Genomic DNA, 19,321 nt, shown 5'->3' with positions numbered 1-19,321 from the left:
TCCCCCAGGGCTTGTTTGACATCAGGATCAAGGGGTGGTAAATGAAGTGTGAGCAACTTGAGGGCATCTCAGCTTGATTTAAAAGATCCAGTAGGAAGTAGGGCAGATGAAGGGGATTTCACTGTAATTGAGAGCAATTATCTGAAGATCACAGGGGTTTGCACCATCTGTCAGAGGCATCAGCTGTGTGATAATGGAATTACAATCAATAATTACTGTATCCTGACTTTGATAAACCTGCACCAAGGCATCAACTGTTTTCTCTTTTCCACTCCAGATGAAGCTGTTACTTTTGTCAACAAGCCCAAAACGCCTCCAGAAGTTTCAGTCAGCCCTTCAGAAAGCCTGGAGCTGGTGTGTGAGGTGTCAGCTGCAGGTGGGGCCGTGGTGTGGAGGAAGGGTGAGGCTGAGCTGAAGCAGGACCAGAGGACAACCATGGTCAGCCAGGGGACACAACGCAGGCTCATCGTCAGGAGGGTGACACAGCAAGACCAAGGCAGCTACACCTGTGAGACAAAGGACGACAGAACAACATTCCAAGTCAAAGTCAGAGGTGAGAAACTGCCAGGAATTCCAAAGCTGGAGGAGAATTCCATTTTGAGCGGTGTCTTGCATCTCACAATCTACTCAGGGTGAAAGATCTCAGCCTCATACTCAATTTTTCTTGGGTTTTCATAACAATATTTCATACACGTGGTTCTGCATCCATCCCTAGTTGTGGCTACAAAAAAAAAATAGGAAAGGATGAAAATTCCTTCTCCTCTCACAATTAGCTGATGTGTCTGCAGAGAAACTCCCACAGGAAAATAGAGTGAGGCTGTAGCAGAGGGATGGATGAAGAGGAAGGTGTTTGAAGAGCTCTGAATAGTTCCCATCTCTCAAATGTTGGATGAGGCTTGGAGAAATGTGGTCTAGTGGAAGGTGTCCCTGCCCATGGCAGGTGGTTTGGAGTGTGATGGTCTTTAAGGTCCCTTCCAACAAAGCATTCCATGATTAGATGGGGAACAATGGAATTGTCCCAAATAGGCAGAGATAGAGCAATGGTTTCTGGACATGAGGATGCAGGTTCTGTTCTCTTCTGATTCACTGGAACTTTGGAGAGACATAGGGAGAGAAAAAGAGAGAAGAGGAAGGAGGGTTCAGGCAATGCAAGTTGATGTTCCAAGTCCTCCATTTAAATCTGTCCTAAAGCTGTGACTTTTTAACATTACCCCAGGATTCCGATAAAATTCCCATTCCTATTCACCTTTTAGCAAGACAGAGATGAAGGTGCAGTAATGGCCCCTCATGATATTACCTGTTGGGGCAAGTAGAGTGAAATAGGAGGAACTTAATTAAACTCCAGAGATAATGACTTCAAAAAGCTGCATGTGACTGTTGGGGTTTCCTTACAGAGCCAGAGGTTGTGTTTACAAACAAGGAGAAGGTGCAGAAAGAGGTGAAGGCTGCACTATCAGAAAATGCCACGCTGAGCTGTGAGGTGGCCCAGGAGAAAACAGAGGTGAAGTGGTACAAGGATGGGAAACTCATCACCTCCAGCAAGAAATTCAAGGTGGAGTCGGAGGGCAAATCGCGTCGTCTGGTGGTGGGACAGGTGGAGAAGAAAGATGCAGGGGAGTACAGCTGTGAGGCTGCTGGCCAAAAACTCACCTTCAGGATCCATGTCACAGGTAGGAGATTGTTCATTCTCATCACAGAAAGAGTTTCAATGTCTGTGCAGCCTAAAACTTTTTTGGGTAGTGATGGAAATCAACCACCCATCCACTGTCACGTTGATGCTGACAACCAGGGAATGAATTCCCCTCAGTGCCCCTTGGTGTTTTCTGATTTCCCAGTAATAGGAAGATAAACAGGTTTCCATTCCATTGTCATTTCTAGGAATAAGGGTAAGGTTGTCTCCAGACATGTAGGAAAAATGTCTGGAAGAAGTAGGAAACCAGGTCTCCTGGAATGAGCAAGGCTTCCATATGGCTCCCAGTGGCAAATGAGATTTGGTATTTATTTATCCATTACATTATGGAACAAAGCAATGATTTCTTGTAGAGATGGGTAGAAGCTGAATTCCTGAGGCACTGGATCGTTTTTCTCAGAAATAGCTGATGTGTTGTCCTCAGGTATGAGAAAGACCCATGTCCTGTCTGAGCACTAAAAAAATGCCAGAGAAATGGAATTTGTCGTGTTTTTTATTTAGGCTTGGTCACTTTGGACAGCATCAACTTATGTGTGATTTTTAAAATACTTCTCCCACTCCACAGAAGCAGAGGATGCATTTATTAACAAGGACAAAGTGCAGAAAGAGGTGAAGGCTGCACTATCAGAAAATGCCACACTGAGCTGCGAGGTGGCCCAGGAGAAAACAGAGGTGAAGTGGTACAAGGATGGGAAACTCATCACCTCCAGCAAGAAATTCAAGGTGGAGTCGGAGGGCAAATCGCGTCGTCTGGTGGTGGGACAGGTGGAGAAGAAAGATGCAGGGGAGTACAGCTGTGAGGCTGCTGGCCAAAAACTCACCTTCAGGATCCATGTCACAGGTGGGAAACACATTTTGGTTTGTATTTCATTGGCTTTTCTTGGTATCTGGGTGTTTCCCCCCATTTTCTCTGACAATATTAGAAAAGCTGTTAAAGTTCTTTCTGATGCTGCTGTTTCAATGAGGTTGTCTAGGACTGGGCAGATCTGGACCTGACCTGTTCATGTCAGCTCCTCACCTCTCTTTACGTCTCTTCTGCTGAGGAAGTGAACAAGATTTCTTTATAGCAGACACTATGTTAAAAAAATCTCTTTCAGTTTGATCACCAGTGCTGGTATTCCTCCTCCTGTTATGGGTATTCTTCCATGAAAATCACCGTTTTCCTTTTTTCCTTCTTTTTTTGCAAGTGGTAGGACAGGTTTTTTTGCAAGTGATAGGACAAGAGTGTATGGAATCAAGTTCCACCAGAGGTTTAGGTATGATATTAGTAAAAATTCTTAACCAAAAAGTTTGTCAGGCATTGGAACAGGCTGCCCAGGGAAGTGGTGGAGTTTTCATCCCTGGGGGAATTTAAATCTATGTGGATGTGGCACTTGGGGGCATGGTCAGTAATGGACCTGGCAGTGCTGGGGGCACAGCAGGACTCAGTGATCTTCCAGGTCTTTTCCAGCCTAAATGACTCTGTAGTTTCTTTAGTCTCAGTATATTTTATTTTTATCTGGTGAGTTTTATGTAATGGACACCAGCTATATTCTCAGAGGTCGTTTCTGAATTGGTTATTAAGAAAGGTTTTGTTGTCTGTTTTTAAAATTAATATTCATAGCATTCCACTGTCTTTACAGCCAAATCTTTCTTTTTTAATCTTAAAATTTTTTCTCATATGCAGAGATGATCAGAACAGGGAAGCAATTTTCACCTCTATTTTCTTATAGCACCAAACAGCAATTTGGCATTTTATCATCTGTGTAGAGGAACAACTGTGTTGGGAATCTCATGACTCTGCTCTGCGTGGGGGTACCTGGGCTGTGAGCTGGGGCATTTTGGCTCTTTTTCATTCTTTGTGTAACTCATTCTTTGGCTGAGGGAGCTGCCAGTTTCAGTGGAGGATGGGTAAGGAAGGATAAGTAAAGATAGATTTGAGAGGTGTCTTCAGAGAAAATTTAACATGGACATTGATAGACTATCATAAAAACACAGAGTAATTTGAGTTGGGAGAGACCCTAAAATCACCTTGCCATGGGCAGGGACACCTCCCACCATCCCAGGGCACTCCAAGCCCCATCCAAGCTGGCCTGGAATACTTCCAGAGATGGAGCAGCCACAGCTTCTCTGGGCAAAACTGTTATAAACCAAATTAATTGCTGGCTGCTGACACTGATTCTAGCGTTGTAGTGAGAAAACAGAAGTTTAGTGGTTTAAATGTGAATGTCTCTCTCTGGGGGAGCTGCCTGCCTTAGCTGAGAGGTTTCCAGCTCTCGTTCCAGCTGGGTGGCCTCATGGTGGCACAGGGTAATGTGACCCCTTGCCCTGTGCCTGCAGCCTGCCTTAGCTACTGTTGCTGTATTCCTCATGGGAACAACTGTAACACGACGTGCAAGGCCAGCCCTGGTGGAAAACGATCCAGTGTGAAAGCCAGCAGGGATTATGCGTACTCAGAGTGGTTGGCTCTTCTGCAGCAGAGATCCTTCTCTTGCTAGTTTATCCCAGAGTGCAGAGGATTTCTGGGTCTTAATTTATCCTGGTGCCATTGCTCTTGGGAGGCTTTTCAGGGCTCCTGTGCTCGTAGCCCAAAGCCTTCCCTGTTTAAGGACAGGTTGAAGGTTAGATGCTCACTGTTGGGTTTTGGGCTGCCACTGTGGGTTTTTGGCTTCATGTAAAAATAATCAGCTGCTGAACATCTTGGAGCTGAGTTGGACGTGTAGAAAAAGAGTTGATTTTGAAATTTCAGTATTTCAGGATTCAGGGTTCTGCAGTGAAATCCGTATTTTAAATCACTGAAAGTTTCCTGTCCTGAAAATATTTTTCCTCATTTCCACTGAATCTTCACTAACCAGTTTCATTTAGGGTTGGAAATGTCATCTTCACTGAATAGTTGTTTAAATTTGAAATAAGTTTCTCAAAGAAGTTATCAACTGGTGTAAATCACCTTGGAAGCTGATTGAAAGTTTCAGTTGCACTTCTTATCAGTATAAAAATGGTTTATAAGAAAGGTCAAGAATGGAAAGGACAAGTGAGATGAGTCTGGAATATTCCTGCCCTGCTAGCCTGATATTTTAAATACAGCCCTCATTGACACAGACTTGTTTTATAACCTATTGAATACACTGCATATTCACACTCAAAGTTGTAGATGGGAGTTTAAATATTAATATTTTTCCAATCAGTCTTGAGTGCAAAGCTTGGTGTGTGCCTGAGCCCTTTCAGATGTCCAAATGCTGCTGACATGTCCCTTTGAGGAGCTTTGCATCACCCAGCATAGCCCATGTGCCTTCTAAATGACAATGACACCTCACACCCCTCCTACAGCCAATATAAACACAGCAGCTCAAATTCAGAGCCCCTAAGGGATTTCTGCTCTGTGTTGCTCCCTGCAGGACACAACTTCCCCATGGCTGCACCCTCCTGTCAGGAGGCCAGTTTGCTGGAAAATCACAGGGTGTTTTTAGGAAATAAAAATACACTTCAAATTTTATATCTCAGTTTTATATGTAATACTCATCAAATACTTTTCCATATTGAGAACTGTGTCTTTGTCCTCTCTTTGGGATTGGGTTACAAAGTATTTTCTGAGCAATTTTGATCTAAAATACCTGGTAAAATCCTCTAAATAATTTGATAGTGGAGGTGGCAACTCACCATTGTGCTACATTTTGCACGTTGCATATGTGGGGAGTAGAAATATCATAAAGACACGAGGGAATTTAATTTTTATATGCATTATAAGAAATTTGCAAATTGAGTGGTTGAGCTGTTCATGACAACAAGTCAGAGAGGGATGATAATTACATGGACTGTATTTTGAGGGTACATTGCTTTTATTTAGATGCAAAGCTGTGTTACTTACAAGAGTTTAATATTGAATTATTTATGTTAGAAAAGACCTTTAAGATCATCATGTCCAGTGGGGCAACCAGCACTGCCAAGTCTGAGATCCTGCAGAACATCTGCACCCCATACAAGATTTTTGTATCTTAAATATTTTCCCCTTTTCATTCTCTATTTCAGAAGCAGAAGATGCCTTTGTCCACAAGGAGAAGGTGCAGAAAGAGGTGAAGGCTGCACTATCAGAAAATGCCACGCTGAGCTGCGAGGTGGCCCAGGAGAAAACAGAGGTGAAGTGGTACAAGGATGGGAAACTCATCACCTCCAGCAAGAAATTCAAGGTGGAGTCGGAGGGCAAATCGCGTCGTCTGGTGGTGGGACAGGTGGAGAAGAAAGATGCAGGGGAGTACAGCTGTGAGGCTGCTGGCCAAAAGCTCACCTTCAGGATCCATGTCACAGGTGAGAGAATGTGCTGCATCCCTGTTTGATATCCTGAAAAACTGAAATCCCCGTTTTTCACCCTGAAAAAATGTACATGGCTTGTCAAACTCCACCTCAACAGAGACTGAGCCAGCACTTAAGTGGCACTGGTTTACTCATGAAATTGTGTCCACACTGTTAGATCTGTCTTCATTTTTTTAGAAATTAAGCATGCAGTGGATTTCAGTAGCCCAAACTCAGGTCAGGCTGAAGGTCACTGGGGAATTTCCCTGGGAATCTTGGGACGATGCACTGATAGCAAACTGAGAATTCAGTAACTGCTGGAGAAATTAAAGGGTGCAGCAAATCAGGCATTCTCTTGAGAAAGCTCCTTTTGAAATATAGTTTATTGTAGAGGAAGCCTTTATATGGTGGCCTCTGTCACTGGGTAGAAATGCTAAAACTGTTCTTAGAAGCAGGAGATGAGGAAACCAGCTCTTTTCATCATGATATCAAGGACAGGTTTCAACCTTAACATCCCTCAGCTGCATCTCAATGAATTTAAAGCAAATTGAAGAGTTCCTGAATTAGATTTAGTTTTGATCATGGCATGGTGCAAATACCATAGAAGCTGGGTAATTTTCATTCATTAGAAAAACATGGTTCTGGGATGACACATCTTGACAACAGTTGGGAAATAAAAGTAAAGTTACAGGCGTAAAAAAGGCTCACAGTTTGTTTCTCAACACTCTTTGCTTTTGTTGGCAAAGTAAGCTGCAACTCTTGGGTTGGTTGGCAATTTAATGCTTGTCCTCTTAAAGCAAACATAATTCTGACAGCTCTCATCCACCTTAGTGCTGCTGGATTTTGGGATATGTTACTTTCTGCAGATTTTGGAGAAAGGTAGTGGTGGAAATGAAAGAAATGTTTGGACTGCCAGAGAATGACTGCTTCAGTGGAACTTGATGTAATTCAAATGTTAAAAATTCAGTAGATGGTAATGACAGGGAATGTGAATAGGAAGATGGGACTCAATTCTTGAAAACCTTTAGGAGCTACCCATCTGTGGAGGAGCAGGGCATAAAAAAGAGAATTGATTGCACCTCTTCATCCTCAGATGTTGATGAAATCAAAAGAACTCCCCAAAGCAACTGATTTTCAGTGAATTTCAAAGTAGGGTAATGATGAGGAACTATAGGAAGTCTGCACAGTGACTTCACTCACCAAAATAAAATGTATAAAAATGTAAAAAACCAAAAATCCAGTTTGAATAGTGCTGCTAATACTCTGAATTTCTGTCTCCTTCCAGAGCCAGAAGTTGTGTTTACAAACAAGGAGAAGGTGCAGAAAGAGGTGAAGGCTGCACTATCAGAAAATGCCACGCTGAGCTGCGAGGTGGCCCAGGAGAAAACAGAGGTGAAGTGGTACAAGGATGGGAAACTCATCACCTCCAGCAAGAAATTCAAGGTGGAGTCGGAGGGCAAATCGCGTCGTCTGGTGGTGGGACAGGTGGAGAAGAAAGATGCAGGGGAGTACAGCTGTGAGGCTGCTGGCCAAAAACTCACCTTCAGGATTGATGTCACAGGTAGGAGAAGATTCTTTGTCAGAATTCAGTGGAAGCCAGTAAAGCAATAATTGAAATAACTGATCCACCATGACTCGGTTGCAATAGTCTGGGTTTTGTTGTAGCCTGCAGGATTCACCTGATTTTCTGTACTTGGTTACCTGGATTTGTGTTATGAAAGAAATGGGAATATTTGGACTTAGCCAAATACACACAGCATGAGTTCTGTCTCATTCTTAGTGGGTTTTATAGTTGCAGTTTAAATATAATAGAAATAATTAATATTATTCAGGTCACTCCCATTCCTGAGATCCCAAAGGTGATTCTTATCCATTGAGCCTCTTGAAAGGAAAGAACCATTAAGGAATCATTTCCTTGTTAAACATCCAAGCCCATTTTGGAAGACTTAGAGGCTGGAATATGTTTTGTCATTTATGGTGTCAGCAGCAGATCTCAAGAGGAGCTGTAAACAGCACTTTTTCTGAATTTGGTCTGTTGTGTAATTGAGCTCTCAGTCTTTTGAGATATCTTACTATTTCTGCCAAGTGCTAAATTTTAATGTGAAATATTCCAAGAAATTGCTTTACCGTGTCTGAGATCTTAAATAAAAGGAATCTGGGAGCTTATAGCATGTTCTTTGGGAAAGTTTGAATGAAATATATTTTTACCTGGTGACTTGCAACCATAGGGTTGATGTCAAGGCTTCTCTTGGTCATTTCCATTCTTAGGCTCTTAGTTCCCAATTTTCCAAGTGGCAGCTCTATCCCACAGAAGGGTAGACATTGCTCAGTAATGGCAGCTGGTTTTGGCAAGTGACAACCTAAATATTTTCCAAACCTCTCCACAAAAATTTGTAAGATTAATCTCAAGCCCTCAAAGATTTTCTTCTTTTTCTGTGCTCAGAGCCCAAACCTGCATTTATAAACCAAGAAAAGGTCCAGAAGGAGGTGAAGGCTGTCCTGACAGAAAGTGCCACCCTCATGTGTGAGGTGGCACAGGATACAACAGAAGTGAAGTGGTACAAGGATGGGAAACTGCTCATTTCCTCTCGGAAATTCAAAATAGAGACCGTGGGCAAATCCCGGCGCCTGGTGGTGGAGCAGCTGGAGAAGAAGGATGCTGGGGAATACATCTGTGAGGCTGCAGGCCAGAGGCTGACCTTCAAACTGGAGCCAACTGGTGAGTGCTCACTTTGTGGTGTAAAGAACCAGTTGCTGTGGCTTAGAGGAAAACTGGATATTCACAGCAGCCTTGGTCCAGCCACTGTCTCCCTTGGAGCAACACCAGTGAGCCACATGGCACATTAATTCTTAATCTAGCAGTGTAGAAGTGGGAAATTTCGACTTTTTTGGGGGTCTGGAAATGCTGCACAGCTTTTTGCTTCTCTCTTTCACACACCTTATCACCCAACCTCCTTCAGTGGTGGGCAGCTGGAAGTAGAAGTGGGAAATTTTGAAGAGCAGCGGTGGAGCTATGGAGAAAAGTGACTCAGAAAACCTCATCTGCTGGTTGTGTGTGCCCCAAAAAAGCCTGATTTTGTGGCAAAGGGTTGTACAAGATAGAAAGGAGGCCAAGAAGAAGGGACTGGAATCAGAATGGTTTGGGCTGGAAGGAGCCTTAAAGATTGAGTTCCAGCACTGCTGCCAGTGGAGCAAATAGAAAACAGGCTATAAATTCAGCCTATTATTGTCTCTCCTTAATTTTATCCAAAATTCTAAAAAGGAGAAGAATTATATACGTAATTTTACTTCTAAGAAACAAGTTTTTTAGGGGCTGCACATAAAATAGAAGTATTTGCATTTCCTTTCCTCTGCTTCTTTTCTAAGCAGAAATTCTGAGTTGTCTGAGAGATCATTTTCTTTCTTCCCTCTTAGGAAAAGATTATATCAGCCACAAATATTCAGCCATATTCCCTGGATTATTACAGGTTATGAATGAGCAGGTGGTGTGAGTCCTGAAGAGAGAGCAATATAAAACTGCTGTGTCAAGGATTTGAGCATAAAGCTCTTAATTTTCCTGGCTTATTGTCTTTTCTAGAACCAGAGGCTAAATTTGAAAATAAAGTTGTCCAGAAAGAGCCTCTTGTTGTTCAAGAACACGAAAACATCACGCTGACAACCTCAGTCACTCCTGAAACCGCTGCAGTGAGGTGGTTCAAGGATGGCACAGAAATCAAGGCGAGCAAGAAATGTGTGATCAAGAGCGAGGGGGCATCCAGGACACTGACAGTGACTGCAGCTGAGAGCACAGACTCTGCCCTCTACACCTGCCAGACAAAGCATGACAAGCAGGAATTCAGGGTGCAGGTGAAAGGTGAGCAGTGCCCAGGGTGTGGCTCAACCCAACATCCCTCATGGTGGGGTGGAGGTGAAACCCAAACTCTTCTGAAAACTGTTCCAACCTTGCATCTTCTCTGGATGCCCTATTATGGGCCAGCAAAGTTCTCCAGCTTCCAGATTTCCACTTTTTGTCTTTTGCTGGCCAGTTTGAAATATGGAAACCTTTGATGGGTATTTCTGATATTTGCTGCCCTCCTGTTTTTGTATCCTCCTTATATAATGACGGGGATCTGAAAATACCACATCAAAGGAATCTGCCTGCATTTCCACATTTCTGGTCAGATTTTTGTCTCCCCTGAGCACAAAATAGTTAGGTGTTAGGGAAGGTAAAACAGGAAAGCCCTAGTTACTAAATAACCATGAAAATAGGATGGCCTGCTGAAGCTAATGCACTCTTGGCAAAACAATGCTCTCAGCCAGAGGGCAAGGCCAAAAGACACAAAAGACTATCCAGCACCCAAAGATTAGATCTTAGAGTTTAGAATGTCACACATTATGCTAATATAAGGATTCCTATAGGCTGCATGTAAATGCTATAGAATTTGTATTTTGTATTAGATTGGTTCTTAGAAATTAGTATATTCTTTATGGAAAAAGATTTACTCTATTACAAACGGGAAGTCGGTCTCTTTACTCTTTACTCTTTACTCTTTACTCTTTACTCTTTACTCTTTACTCTTTACTCTTTACTCTTTACTCTTTACTCTTTACTCTTTTTACTCTTTACTCTTTTTACTCTTTACTCTTTACTCTTCTTTCCTTCTCTTCTCCCACTTTTCCTCTCCCTCTTCTATTACCCCAATACCCTTTTATCCCATTACTCTCTCTCTCCCTCCCCTTGCTCCTCTTAACTCTAATACTTCTCTCTCTTTACGCGTTTTACTCTCTTTACTCTCTCTCTCTACCCTCCTTCTTCTCTCTCTCTCTCTCCCCCCTTTTTATCCCTTTAACCTGCATGTGGCTGTGCAGGGCAGCTCCTAGCAAGCTCTCTTATAATAAACTGCAGCTGTAGCTTTTAGCATTTACAGAGCGTTTGAGTCTTGTTCCACACCGTCCACCCTGATACAAAGAATCCAGGAGGCTCCTGCAGTTAGGGCCATTCTATTTATTTATTTATTTATTTATTTATTTATTTATTTATTTATTTCCAAAGCTTGGCAGAACCAGTTTTGTGAAACCAGTTTCTTACTCTGCCACCATGGGCTAGCAAAGCTCTCCAGCTTTTCAGTTTTTTGTCTTTTGCTGGCCAGTTTGGAACATGGAAACCTATGATGGGTACTTCTGGTGTTTGCTCCCCTCCTGTTTCTGTCTCCTCCTTTATAATGACAGGGATCTGAAAATACCACATCAAAGGAATCTGCCTGAATTTCCACATTTCTGGAAATTTTGCCTCCTTTGAGCACCAAATATTTAGGGCCATTTAATTAATTAATAAATTTCAAATGTTGGGCAGAACCAGTTTCTTAGAACGGGTTTCTTCTCTTTTCCTCCCTCACAATTTTCCCCTCTCCTGGATCTCAGAAATCCCGGTGAAGTTTGCCAAGAAGCTGGAGGCCGTGAAAGCCGAGATTGGTGGCAGCGTGTCCCTGAGCTGTGAGCTGAGCCACGCCAAGGGGAAGGTGACCTGGAGCAGGAATGGGGTGGAGATCAAGCCCAGCAAGCGTTTCCAGATCCGTGAGGAGGGGATCAAACGAACCCTGACCATAACAGGGATCCGGGCTGAGGATGAGGGAGAATATTCCTGCCAGTCCAGGGATGACAAGAGCAGTGTCACCATCACCCCCAAACGTACGTCTCTAATGTGGCAGTGTGGAGGGATATCCTGGGTTTTGTCCTCAGCTGTTACAACCCTGCAAGGCTGGATTTGCTCATGTGTCCAGGGAACAAAATACAGAACTCCGCTCTCAGTGTCAATGGGGCCTCCATTTGTGAAAAACATGATGAATGTTACACCTGTTAGGTTCAGGTTTCTTAACAGATCTTAATATTGAAGGTCTTAATATTGACCTTCATATTACATTTGAGGCTGGAATTCAATTTCCAAAATATAGGACCTTTTTTTGCCTCTCTTTATGCACATATTTTACTCAGATATGAGAGATGTCTTGACCTAATATTGTGGTCTCTTCCTGTAAGTAATCAGATTGCTGCTTCCCATAAAGTCATGGAAGCTTTTGGCTGTTAGGTGGTGCTCATGCCATGCCTCAAGGACATGCTCCTGAATGTTTTACTCCTGTCCATCAGCTCCCAGAGTGGTGAAATTCGTCACAAGCCTCAACAGCGTGGTGTCTGAGGAGGGAAAAGAGGCCGTGTTCAAGTGCACCGTCTCCCCCAGTGATGCTGTGGTCACCTGGCTCAGGAACGGTGCCAAGATTGAAGCCAGCAAGAAATATGTGATCTCTCAGAAGGACAGCAACCACAGCCTCACCATCACTGACCTGACACTGGAAGATGCTGCTGAAATCACGGCCAGTGCTGAGGGCGTGGAAAGCACAGCCAACCTCAGAGTCAGAGGTAAGAGGAGGCAGTGCCCCTTTGGCAGGCTGGAAGTGGCACCCTGCTTGGATTTAGGTGGTCTTTAAAGTCCTTTCTAGCCCAAACCATTTTATGATGTTCTTTGGTGTGCCTTTACCTCTAATTAATTATGTTGGCAGCAGGGAATTTCTGCTTTTGCATCATTAAACAGGGGCGCCCAGAATGCTTTGCGTTTGGAGATACATGAGCCACTGGTTTAATTTTCTTTCAAAACCTGTTTCCTGGATCTCCTACATTCCTACTGATATTTCCTCTCTCACAGAGGCCTCAATCTCCTTCAAGAAGAAGCTGGAGCCCAAAACAGTTGAAGAGAGGGAGACAGTGACCCTGGAGGTAGAGCTGACCAAGCCTGCAGAGGTGAAGTGGATGAGGAACAGCATTGTGCTGAAGCCCAGTGACAAAATCGAGATCAAAGCTGAGGGAACAAAGCACACCTTGGTGGTCAAGGACATCTCCTTCGCAGAGCGGGGCTTCTACTGCTGCGAGAGCCCCGACGACAAGACCCAAGCCAAGATCAATGTGGAAAGTGAGTTCAGTGACCCTCAGTTCCGTAAACACCCCAGGCAGGGTTTGGAGGTGGATTCTGGTCTCTGCATTTTCGTGGGGACACAGGGATAAAACCATGGGCTTGGCCACCAATGACCAAGAGGAGGTGACAGCTAAGCAGTGAACAGAGAATGTCTGACTGGTTCCTGTTGCCTCCATCTCATCCCTCCAGCTTTGACCATTAAGCTGCTTAAAAGATTGTTCTCTTTACTCTCTCACTCCCTGATCTGCTCCATGTTTTTCCTTGATATGTTTTTTTAGCAAAAAAAAAAATCCCTCTTCAGCCATCCGTTGCCCTGATCTTTCTCTGCAAACCACCTCGTTCAGAATGCCTTTTTATATTCAGTCAGGGTCTAAAAAACTATAAAAGCAAATATTCTCCTTGAGGGTGTTTCCCTCTAGGGTAAGCTAATGGTGCCTCATCCATAGCCCTGTACTTTTGTCTCTTTTTTACATACTTTTGTCATAATTGTCACAGGATAGGCGAAGATAGGATTTAATCACTCAAGGACTATCTAATTTTGTCCATAAAGTCCTTGTCACCAGCTGGTGCTGGGCAGGTCCTAAATAATAGATGAGGGAGGACTTGAAAACAGTCTTTTGGGTACTTGATTTTTACAAAGTGGAAGGGAACAATTTCCTTGATGCCAGGAAATAATGAAATTCAGGCGCAGTGAGAAATATCCAGGTTATAGTCTAAAAAAGCTTTTTAATGGTCAGATTACTGAATAGGTTTTCTGGAGAGATCTTGGAGCATTCACTGTGGTTTTGTTTTTTTTTTTATTGGCAACTTAATCACTTTTAGTGCTGTTATAAGTTAAAACACCAAACACATTTTACTGGATGATAGGGCATGGATGTCTTGGCACAGGAATGGGTAATATCCACCCAAACCATGGATGCTTTGGCCACCAACCTGTGAGGTGTCAGCACCTCTTGCCTCATGTCATGGATGTTTTTTTTCCTTTTACTATAACTTTTTCCTCACATCCTTGTTTTATCCTAATTGAAGAACTGCACAATATTGGCGTGGATTTATTTGTCTTTCTTTTACTAAAAACTGATAAATCTTGGTAGAAAGTGGAGACGGTGTTTTTTTCTGTGATATATGGTTGACCTGATATATGGAAGCATCCATTTAAAAATAGCAGCTTAGTGTTAGTGGTGTGGTTTTATTTCCTGTAAAAGTGGTTGTTTAATTGACAAATACCAACTGATGGGCAGGTACATGAGCAATAGGGAAATAATCAGTTTTGGGAGTCCTCAGGCTATTTCCTGGTGTGAGATCTCCATCTTTTCCATGTTATTTCCAGTGAGGCAGATCAAGTTGGTGAAAGGCCTTCAGCCCCTGCAGGTGGCTGAGAAGGGGACTGTCACCTTCGAGGTGGAGGTGTCACACGAGGACGTGGAGGGCACCTGGCAGAAGGATGGTGTTCGTCTGAAACCTGCACCCAACGTCAGCTTCGGTGTCCTGGGCAAGAAACACTCCCTGACTCTCTCCTCGGTGGCTCTGGAAGATGCAGGACTCATCTCCTTCAAAGCAGAGGGCATTAACTCCTCAGGGAGGCTCACTGTGACAGGTACACAGGCACAGAGGGCTTCAATTCTGCTTGGGGTGGAGGCAATTGTTTTCTCCTGACCTGGAGAGCAAATTTAAGAGGGCAACAAATTTTTCCTTGTAACTGCAAGTGATGTAAAACACAGTGATGTTCCTTTCTAACATCCTTCTAACAGGATCATTGAGGCATCACTGTCCACAGAACAATGATAAAGTGCCCAAACCAATACAAATTTTATTTATTATGACAGCCAGGCTCTGCCTACCCATCAGTGCTTGTGTGACCCCATTCCCCATTCACTGGACTTTCTCTTTCCTTCCCAGAATTGCCTGTGAGGATCAGCAAACCTTTGGCAGACGTCAGTGTAACTCAGAAGCTCAAGGCCACGTTTGAGTGTGAGCTGTCCAAACCCAATGCCAATGTGAAGTGGTTCAAGGTACAGCACTTAATGGATTGTGATTTTTAATTTTTAACCTCTCTGGAAGGGAATAGGAACCTTTAATTCCTGGGAATATGAGTCTGAGCCTTTGCAGTAAAGCTCTTAGCATTGCTCTCTTGTCCTTATGTTCATTTACTCTCCCAATTTATCACTCTTAGGTTTTTATTTACTGTATTTGTATATTGGATTGAAAGTTAAACTTTTCTATTCTTGCACAGAATGTGAGCACTGTTGTTACAGATTTGCAGTCTTGTGCTTCATTTCGCACCAAGCAGTATTCACCCAGGATTTAGAGCCTTTTGGGAAATGTGATATAAAGGGAAGCCTCAATTTCCTTTGTATTTTCCTTAATTTGGGGTAGCAGAAATTCTTCAAGGTGGAGTTTGAGCTGGAAGGTCATCTCATTTCAAACCTCCTGCCATGATCAGGGACATCTTCAACCAGATCAGGTTGCTCAGAGCCCTGTTCAACCTGCTCTTGAATGTTTCCAGGGATGGGGCATCCACCACCTCTCTGGGCTACCTGTGACAGTGTTTGGCCATTGTGGAAAAAAATCCTTATTTCCTGTCTAAATTTGACCCTCTTTTCATTTAAAACCATTTATGTCTGAAGGGACTCACTACCAACCGTGCATGGTGTTTTAAGCCTTTAAAAAGGTGTCTGAGATCATCCAAAATATCTATGTGTTCTTCAACCATTCCAACTTCCTGAAATCTTCGCCCTGTGATGAATATTCCACACAAGTTCCTTTAAACACAGTTTTCAATTCAATCCAACAAGAAGGATAAGCCCAGATCTAAATCTGTTTTGCTCACTGCAGATGTACAGGAGTTGAGTGTTATCTGCTTTGACCTTTTCTCCTTCTAGGATGGGAAGGAGATCCGGCAAAGTAAAAATATTGGGATTATCTCCCAAGGAAATAAGAGAAGCCTCATTATTCACAAGTGTGAATATGAAGACCAGGGAACTTATACATGTCAAGCAGCTGAAGACAAGACATCAGCTACTCTAAAAGTTCATGGTATGTTTGGCTGAAATAGGAAAATACATTTACTGCAGTGCTTTTGGCTACACAGCAACAAATTCTTTGTGGAGTGTTTGCTTTTCACAATTGCTCATTTTGGCTAAGTTTCTCTTCCTGGTGAGAAAATGCTGGCAAAGCTGTCCTGTGCTTGCTCGATCCTTACAGTAATTTTTGAAGAGGTCCTAACTCAGTTTTCCATTTATCATAAGTGATTTCTGTTCTCTGGAATCTGAATGGTGTTTCTGGATTGGAACTACTGGAATTACTGGACAACCTGGCCCAAAGCAGGGATCCAGTGGCTGGTGCTGATGTGGTTTGGTGGCACCATTGTCACAGGGGGACTTTGCCTGAATTGGGACTGGACAAGCCTTGGGTGTGAGCTCAAGAGCTGCACTACTTTTTAAGTTGTAAATGCTAAGGAAGGGTCATTATTTCTGCCTGCACCTCTCCTTTATGCTCGAGGCAGTTTTTCCATCTGAGTTTTGCACTGAGCAACTGATGAAGCACCAGGTGTGTTTTGTCACCAGTCTCTGCACACCTGAGATAAGCTCTGAGATAAAGGCAAATTACTCAGCAGATAGCTCTGCTGTGCCCTGGCAGATGTTATTTTCTAAATGGGTATCTGAAAACCAGATCAGCTCATTCTTAGTGGAAAACAGAATATCTTTCTCATTGCTTACTAGATGCTGTCCTCCTGTGGCTGCTTGGGTTCAGCAGGGTCTTCATCAATATCTTGTTGAGCTCCCCCTTTACTCCCTGGTTTTGGGGTTGGGAAAGATTGTTGTTTGCATTTCAGCTCTGCTCCTGGGGCTGATCTAAGTTGCATCAAGGTCTTCTCTTTGAAAAAGAAGGGACAGCAAGACAGATAGATCAATTCTGACAAAATGAGTCCCAAGGTACAGAGATAAAAAGGATTATACTCAGCTAGGAGACTCTGAAAAAAAAATCTCCTGTGTAAAACAGAGAGCATGAATGAGGCAAGTTTATAATGACCTAAGATTGTAGACTTGTGCTTAGTTTTTCTTGAATTTACTTTCATTAATATGCGTGTTTCTTTCATTAATACTTGTATGAAGTTCCAGCATCCATAAAATCCTCTTGCAATACGCTTCTGCCATAAAAGTATTCATTGTGTTAAAGAAAGAAACTACTTAGGAGGAAAGGCTGGTCTAGAATAAAACACAATCCCATTTTTTAACATGTAATAATACAGAAAGTAAACACACCATACTCACTTGTGGAGAAACCTCCAAATGTAAATATTTGTCTTTATGATTTCACAGCCCGAGATATCAAGATTGTAAAACCACTGGAAGATGTGGAAGTGAACGAATTCGAGAGTGCAGCTTTCACCTGTGAGATCTCACACGATGAGGTCGAGACCCAGTGGTACAAAAATGACAACAAGCTGAAGACTTCCGACAACATCAAAATGCGCCAGGATGGTAGGAGGGAAAAAGGGATTTGTTCTGGAATGGGGGGGGGTTGGAGGAGGGGCTGGCATGGGAGACTGGAAAATGGGGTTTTGCTCTGGGATAGCTGAGCTGTGTCTGTCTGTCTGTCCAGGAAAGACCTATTCCCTGACTTACACACGTGTCCACGTCGAGGATGCGGCTGAGATCAAATTCGTAGCAGAAAAGGCAGAATCTCGTGCTCAGCTGACTGTAAAAGGTAAATTCTGCTGTTTGTGCCAGCACTGCTTCTCCTCTCTCATGTTACAAACCAATTCACTTCCCTCACTTTGGATGGTGAGGTTAAAGCAGTCCTGGAGTGTCCAGGGAAAGAAAAACTGCCTACTTTACTGCCTGGTCAATATCAGCTGGCAGTTTAATTTGGATTAATTCCAGTTAATTTTCTCAGAGGGTTGGATTTGCACCTTTAGATATTTGAAGCTGTGTGTGAAAATCAGGGACAAAAAGCCATAGCTTGAATTTTTCTTGCACTTTCACTTTCTGGTGTGTGTTATAAAAAAAACCAAAGCCAGCATTTTTGGGTGTGTTTAACTAAGACAATGCGATAGAAGGAGAGAAAAGGAAGATGTTTGAATTAATGCACTGCTGAGGAGCTCAGGAAAATAAAGATCAGTCCCTAGTTTTGCTGTAGCATTGCTGTGAGGTGTTGAGGAAACCACCTGTTACTTCTGCAGTTCTGCCACTCCAGCAGTAGAATATGGAGGAAAAATTTCCCTTTTATTAGCTGTTACTAATTAAACTTGTTGAGTGCTCAGCATAGCGGGGATTCCTATCATCATCCAAATTACAGAACATAAAAGAAATATCACCGATGAGTTTTTATGGAGACCATACTGATTGCTCCATTTTCTTTGCTCTTGCAGAACTGCCCGTAAAAATCGTGAAGCCTTTGCGGGACAAGATCGCCCTGTGGAAGCACCGGGGGGTCCTGGAGTGCCAGGTGTCCCGGGCCAACGCCAAGGTCAGGTGGTTCAAAAAGGACCTGGAAATTCATCCTGGAGTGAAATACGAGATCGTGAGCGAGGGCGTCTATCGCAAACTCATCATCAACGACGCCGACTACGAGGACGAGGACACGTACACGTGTGACGCCTTCGATGACAAAACCAGTGCTAATTTCTTCGTTGAAGGTAGGTGATGCCTTAAGTTTTAGCTCTCATATTTTCCAGTTTCTGCACTGCCTTAATGTGTGACTCCAAATTCCATATAAAATGTTAGCGAGTTCTCCTCACGGTTTAGTCACACAAAACAATCCTTTTGCAGCCTCAAGAACCAAGGACACCATTGCAGCTTCAGCCCCAAAAAATGCAAACAGCAGCGAATTGAGGAGAGAATCTGAGTGGATGTGACTTCATAACTTGAAGCTGTAATTAACCCCAATGTGTAAATGGACCAAAACTTATAAAAGTGTGTAAACTTGTGGCTCAGGGTCCATCTTGGGTGTAGCCATGGCCAGGCTCTTATACTGCCCAAGTTGTATTCTGTGAAGGCCTTTTAATAAATACCTACTTTGTTATTTAATACTGTCTAGCCTCTATTCTAGGTAGCCTCTCAAGGCATCATAGAAAATCTCTTTTTTTCAGCCCTAGAATGCACTGAGAGGAGGATGGGCTGACTCACTTGTTGTTTACTTTGGAAATATCATGCTGCTTAAAAAGGATTTTTATTTCACGTTATTTATTTTGAAGTCCATTGGTGTTGAATCCTTTCATGCACAGTAACATCCTGAAAAATTAATATATGGTATACTCTCCTAAGGAAAATGAGGAAATTCCCATTCCGGAGATGTTTATCAAATGTATTGTACAAAGTCTGTTTTTCAGATAGATGTTGCTGCTCCTTTTATCAAAATCTTCACTTCAATGAACCTTCTTTTCCATTTTATAGCACTACATGTTTGATATCAGGATA

General features: G+C 42.9%; 1 protein-coding gene across 1 annotated transcript in view; it reads left to right on the top strand.

Moving 5' to 3' along the window:
• Positions 1-19,321, top strand: part of OBSCN (obscurin, cytoskeletal calmodulin and titin-interacting RhoGEF) — a 145,951-nt gene that overhangs the window by 31,373 nt on the left and 95,257 nt on the right. The window contains 16 exon segments of the mRNA XM_056484594.1: positions 278-553; positions 1,395-1,670; positions 2,256-2,531; positions 5,696-5,971; positions 7,242-7,517; positions 8,400-8,675; positions 9,534-9,809; positions 11,357-11,623; positions 12,080-12,349; positions 12,633-12,896; positions 14,230-14,496; positions 14,799-14,911; positions 15,782-15,935; positions 17,222-17,383; positions 17,505-17,609; positions 18,274-18,540. Of these exon segments, the coding sequence (XP_056340569.1) occupies positions 278-553; positions 1,395-1,670; positions 2,256-2,531; positions 5,696-5,971; positions 7,242-7,517; positions 8,400-8,675; positions 9,534-9,809; positions 11,357-11,623; positions 12,080-12,349; positions 12,633-12,896; positions 14,230-14,496; positions 14,799-14,911; positions 15,782-15,935; positions 17,222-17,383; positions 17,505-17,609; positions 18,274-18,540 (3,801 nt within the window).

This window comes from Oenanthe melanoleuca, chromosome 2 (assembly GCF_029582105.1).
Source record: "Oenanthe melanoleuca isolate GR-GAL-2019-014 chromosome 2, OMel1.0, whole genome shotgun sequence".
Taxonomy (NCBI): Eukaryota; Metazoa; Chordata; class Aves; order Passeriformes; family Muscicapidae; genus Oenanthe; species Oenanthe melanoleuca.
This window is presented reverse-complemented; position numbering and strand designations above follow the sequence as displayed.